At 32.8% G+C, this 6406-nt stretch overlaps 1 protein-coding gene across 1 annotated transcript in view; it reads left to right on the top strand.

The window, feature by feature from the left end:
- ARHGAP5 (Rho GTPase activating protein 5) overlaps positions 1-4815 on the top strand; it is a 44383-nt gene extending 39568 nt beyond the window's left edge. The window contains exon 8 of the mRNA XM_038137374.1: positions 1013-4815. Within this exon, the coding sequence (XP_037993302.1) occupies positions 1013-1343 (331 nt within the window). The 3' untranslated portion in view covers positions 1344-4815. The remainder of the gene's footprint in view (positions 1-1012) is intronic.
- The last annotated feature ends 1591 nt before the right edge of the window (positions 4816-6406 follow it).

The following is a 6406-nucleotide window of genomic DNA, read 5'->3' on the forward strand; positions in this document are numbered from 1 at the left end:
TTTTCTCACATCTAGTCGTATGTTCCCATTACTTCCTTTATTTAGTCTGATGATGGTGAGGATACAGCATGTTAATAATAGTGCTAAGCAAAATGAAGCTTACATTGATTCTTTGATCTGGAAATGAATTTAAAATGTAATTTTTTAGCAAAGTGATGATGAATTTTACTGTCACTCAGAAATAGTATCCAAATGTCCTTTGCACCAAACTTATTCAAACAGATTGAGAAGAGCATTTATATACCTTCACACTATTTTTTATTCTTTATCTTTACCATTACACATGCATTGTAAATGAGTGGAAATATTTTCTTAGAGTGTTAATTCTAGTGTTTACTATGACTTTCACAGCTCTTCAGTCTATGGACTACAGCCAGCTGTCAGAAATTCTTGTGGGCTGCTCTTGTTAATCATCAAAATTCTAACTGACAAATTTCTGAAGTTTTATTTTCTTCCTATTTCTGCATGACAATTGCAGCTCTGCTGCCTTTGTGATACCTACTGTAATATAGGAAATGCCTGTTCCCAGCTGAATGCATATCTTAGGTGTTTGCCAGATGTATTAACACATGATTTTTCATGTATCTCTCAGTAATAATGTCTAGATAAAATTATGATGTCAGTTAAGAATGCAGAATATTTTAGAAATCAAAATACCCTGGCCATTTCTAGCCTATTGCTGTGGAAAGCATTTTGTTTTTCTGAATAGGATATTTACTTGTAGATGATAAATTTGATGACAGGATGGTTTGTTATCCTTTGAAGGTTTTTGTTTGGTAATAGTATTGCAATAGTGAATTTTGCTAATAAGTGAAGAACCTGTTTCAGTTTGTTTATTATTGTCGGTTCAAAATGCTAGTGGAATGTTCAATTTCTTTCTTGATTAAAAGCTTAATCAGATTTATATTAGTTAACTATCCAAATCTGGAAAATTGCATAAAATATTCAAGAATATTTCTAGTTGATTGCATACTGGTTTTAATTCACTCTGTGTGTATCATTCTCATTTCAGGGTTAGTCAGCAATATAAGACCAACTATATGACTGCTGATAACTTATCAATTTGTTTCTGGCCTACTTTGATGAGACCTGATTTTGAAAACAGAGAGTTTCTTTCTACCACCAAAATCCACCAATCAGTTATAGAGACCTTCATTCAACAATGTCAGTTTTTCTTTTACAACGGCGAGATTGTAGAAGCACCCAACCCAGTGGCTTGTCAGCCACCACCTTCCAACCCAGTGCAGATGGTGGAACCCATGGTACCCCTGCAGCTGCCACCCCCGCTGCAGCCTCAGCTGATACAGTCGCAGTTACCAGCAGACCCTCTGGGCATTATATAGAGATGATGATTGCAGGCAGCCTGGCGCTGGACAGTAGAGACAAGCTATAGACATGCATGTTTCAGGATACAGTAATGTACTTCATATTTATGGAAAATAATTCCCATCCAGCTGACTGGACATCTTTTTGTTATATCCCGTACTGTGTTCCTCATTTGTACACGCTGCAGATAAAAACTATGTGATAAGCATGACTGGAGAGGTTTAATTTTTAAAAGCAAAAATAGCTATAAAGTACAAAGCTGCTGCTGCATGATACCTTATTGCAATCACTATATCATTCCTGTGACGGTTTGTCACAATATATTGTGAATAAAAATTTTTCTATAGAAATTAAATGATTAAAAAAAATTACATTTATGAAACATTCAGTGCTTACAGCCTGCTTTATGGCTGTTTTTTGTTATTTAACATGCTATTTTTGGCAATTTTCTTCACATTCAAGCATTCTGTGTAAACAACTAAAGCCCAGCTATAGTTTATTTTGTAATCTCCTGGCTACTTATGTGACTTTATGCTTAGGGTGGTTTATGGAAGAATGCAAAATGCACTGTTGAGAATTTTACGATCCCTCACCATCCATCTTTACATATAAGTAAACCTGTGGACAGTTTAAGGGTGGGTGAACTTGCTTATTATTTCTTACAGCACAATACCAAGGACATGCTTGTTGTAAAAGTGAGTTTCAAATATGTACAAAAATTTTGATGTTGCCTACTTATTTCTTTATGTTCCATTACCAAACTAAACATTTTGTAAAACTGTTAATTCTGTAAACAGCTGCATGTTTAAAAGATCATTGATGGTCTTGTAAACTTAATCTAATATATTTTAGATATTTTAATTTTTCCCACTTGGGAATACATGTAGTGTTTAGAAAATAGTTCATGACATTTTTCATATAAGGTTATATAACTTTTCATACATAAACATGACTTTTGTTGTAGTAAAATTCTCTAAACCAAACAATGTTTTAATCTAGGACTTCAATTAATCTATTCTTTAAATCTATTTTTATGTGACCCTCTAAAGATATACAAAAATGCATTGCTAATACATGGCAATAAATACTTTGGGTACTGACAATTAACCTCTTTGGAGTGTGTATATATAAAATCACATAAAATTGTATTCATATTTTTTTCCTGTGGTATGTTGTACTAAAATTTCAAATGACTCTTTTTTTTCTTTCACCGTATTTTTAAATTATCTTTTTTCATTTATTTTACTTTTATATTGGTACAAATTTTGCTGTAAAAGAATGCTGCTTAATTTAAACAAATCTTTTGGTTAAATATTTTGATAGTGGTAAAAAAATTAGAAGGTTACAAATTGTAGCAAAGGGGAGACCATAGATAAACACTACCTGTGAGACTTTTCATAGCAGCTTTTTTCTTTCATGCTCAAAATGTACCTTTTTAGGTCTGCAAAGAAGAAAGTTTTGGCTCATTCAGCTGCTAGAATGTTTTGTGTAGTTTAAAAAAAAAGCTTTATGATGGTCACTGTTGTAATCTTCACTTATAACAAGATTTAAGAGCGTCTTGTATGTATTATAGTACATAGATGATTTTGAGAATTAAGGCTTTTATTAAGAGATTGATTTGCTCCATTTTCCCAAAATAAAAAATTGCCTTTCCCACTTATGTCCTAGGTATTGTACTTCTAATGACTTGGATTATCATTCTAGATTACTGAGATACCATAAACCTGGCTGCTGTTTGAAGTACATGTATATTATAAATTATCTTGATATCGTGTTATATTCTTGCAAGTAATTATCTTTTTTAAGAAAACATAAACGAAAAAGAAAAGTCAACCCTATTCCTATTGCAAAGCACACAGGAACTAAGAGTACAATAAAGTCTGTCCTGTAAATTGTAGTATTCCTAACTTGTTCTACTTTACCTGTTGTCTATATAGCTTTTATTTATAGTTTTCAGTCTAATCTTGGCATGTTTAGCGAAGAAAATGAAACTTCAAGAGTTTTATAAACTATTTCTAGGTTGCTAAAGAATTTATTTTTCTACTGTATATGGCATAGACAAAGCATCACCTGTACAGGAAACAAGTCTATTTCTAATAGAAGTAAGCTTAAGAATAAATGCCAGTCATATCCATATTTAAAAATTCCATCTATAAAGTATCTCCAGTCTTTGTAATGTGAATTACATTTTAAACTTTCTATAAATTCCAAGTTTTTTGCCATAATATTTAACTAATCTTTGGATACTAATTTTTAGAATAATTTACATTCCATTTCATTATAAACTTTCATGTTGAACTTTTGATCAGCAGTATTTGCAGTACCATTTCTTTATGTATGATGCTGTGGCTAAATGGCTAAATCACCATTATTTTTAAGAATCTTAACACTTCCATTCAGCCAAATATGAAAGGGTTATTATATTTATTGGATAAACATAGAGAAATAAGAAAGCATGGCATGTGGCACCTGCTTGTCACATGGAAGAGTCCCTGCATACTGTTGCATTATGGAACTGTTGTATGCAGGAATGTGGACATGTGTGTATGTGTAATATATACACTTGGAGTTTTTTTATCTGTTTGTGTGTTTATGCAGACATGCATGCACATACACCCACATAGTAAAGTTTTTAAAATATACTAGGAAATCGAACTGTGGTTATTAAAGATTTTTAATAGAGCTTTCTCTATTATTATTTTTATTAGTGCTATAAAATGAGGAAGCATGTTATTATATCCAAATTCCTCATACTTTGGCTCATGTAGACCCTTCTAGTTTTAATGAAAATCCAAATAATAATAACTATATTTTTTAATGTGAGCATTTTTACCATATCTATCTTGATAAAGATACAAATGTATATTACTTTGATTGAGCCATCTCAGTGACACTTTATGGAGTAGTTTCTTTTTTTATGTTATAATGGTATAGACATACTGCAGTGTATTGTCTTTCACTGTTTTAGCAATTCTAAAATCCCAGACCTGAGTTACAAAAGTGCCATTTTAAGTAATGCTTAACAGGTTGTTTCAAAAATCCTTACCCTTAATAATCTTGTGGAATTTGAACTCATATAGTGTAAATAGATCGCAGATGTCAACCTAAGTGAAAAGAAACTTTGTTGTTGTTATATGTTCTCTCATTTATTTTAATCCTGGTTGCTAGTAATTTATAGGTATGTTTATTTTTAGTTGCTGGAGTTTAGCTTCTCATATTTATGATAAACATAGAAAAACTATCAATTGGAGATTAAAAAAACAGGCCATAGTTTATGTGCTTCTTTAATTTTTTTTCAGTAATTGTGATGCTGTTTGTCAACTGCAAAAATTGCACACATTTAAAAAAAATTCAAGTAAAAATTTTGTTCCGTGTTTATAATGTAATCTTTTATTGCTACATCAGGAGAATACTGCAGTGAATTAAGTATCAGTGAAGCTTATTCTGTATAAAAGATGCAACGAATAAAATACTAAGATGCTTACTGTGTATAATGTTCAGTTTAGTTGCCTACTAAATTTTTAAAGGCAAAACCACCCTATCTTTTACAGACGCAGAAATGAAATTTAGCACAAAATCTTGCTAAAGTAAGAGGGCAGCGTGTGTTTAAGTTTTTCCTGGGTGGGAGGCTGTCTCTCGTGGGTGTCTTAAATGTATTTTTCCTGTGGAGTTTTTAAACCTGAAGTAAAAACTGTGGGCTTTTAAGGTCAGCTTTAAGTCATCAGAGTTGTACATTATTGATCATAATTCTGCTAATGATATCGGATGAACACAGCTTTGATAGTAGTACTGCTTTTATTTTTCATGTTGGTAGTGTCTGTGCTTACTTAGTTTTTTCAGAACATCTTGAGTCATATGGCTGGTGCAGAAATAACTGCAAAACCTTCCTGACGGTCTTCAAATCTGAACACGGTTCAGGTTTTATATATATATATATATATATATACATATACATTTATATATATAGTAACACATTCAGATACTGGAGCACTTTAATCTCGAATGGGGTTCATCTTACATGTATTTTCCTCAGTGCGCAAATCTCAGTTATTTAGATTGCTTTATCAAAAAGCAGCTGTGCTGAATCTGACTGAAATATAATGCACTATACAGACTCCGGTTTCTAATGAGTAGCTGTCCCAGAGAACCAAAGTGTAACATCAGTGGTCACTTGTGTCAGATTCAGTCCTTCAACTAATTCATGGTTTCCATGGAATCAGAAAGGGATGAAGTTAATCTGTCATCATTAGTGGACTGAACACTTCCTGCCTTTCCTTACTGATGATTTCTTTCCTAAGTGTGTAGCTAGTGCATCTTATGGCTGTTTCCCATATGTTTCTTATCTTCCATATAGAATACAATGCATGTGTGTTTAGAGCTGACATTTTGTTGCTGAACTAAGTGTCATTGATGTCCAGCAGACAACATAGTGCTTTAATATTGCGGAATAGAGTTTAGTATACTTGATTAGTAATAATTTGACCATTACTGATTTTTGTTTGGTGCGATTTAGAAAATAGAAAATTTAATTGTTTCACTGAATGCCTGCAGTGCAGCAGCTGTGGTTTTTTTTCAGTTTTACATTGTGATAACAAAAGACTGTTGTTACTTCAACTTAAAAGCTGTTTGAGTTTGAGAAAGGGTGGAAAGGAAATGCTATAGTGAGTCTAGCTAACAGCTGCATGCCAGTGCTTCAGGGTTAGATGCGATGACTTGCAGAGTACCTTTGGCTGCTTATGTGACTGACCAATTTCTGCAGTGTAGCTGTAGCTTATATTTTTCCCAAAATTATGGTGTCACAATCTATCTGTTCTTGCAGATCTTTCTGCTTTGCAACTCAAGAAGTGAAGGGAGGACAAAGTGGTTGTTCTTACCAATTCCTGGAGTTCTCAGCTTTGCCACTGGTGAGAATTGTTAGGGACTCCTAAATTGCTTTTGCAGTGTTTTATTAAAGTAGAAAACATGGAGTAGTAAGTTCTGAATTAACTGACACTGAGTGCAATCAATTAATGAAGCATGTAGTAAAAACCCAGGTTGCACTATCTAAGTGCAGGTGTTATGGTCTCCCCTTAAGGCTCCA

This window comes from Motacilla alba, chromosome 5, assembly GCF_015832195.1.
Source record: "Motacilla alba alba isolate MOTALB_02 chromosome 5, Motacilla_alba_V1.0_pri, whole genome shotgun sequence".
Taxonomy (NCBI): domain Eukaryota; kingdom Metazoa; phylum Chordata; class Aves; order Passeriformes; family Motacillidae; genus Motacilla; species Motacilla alba.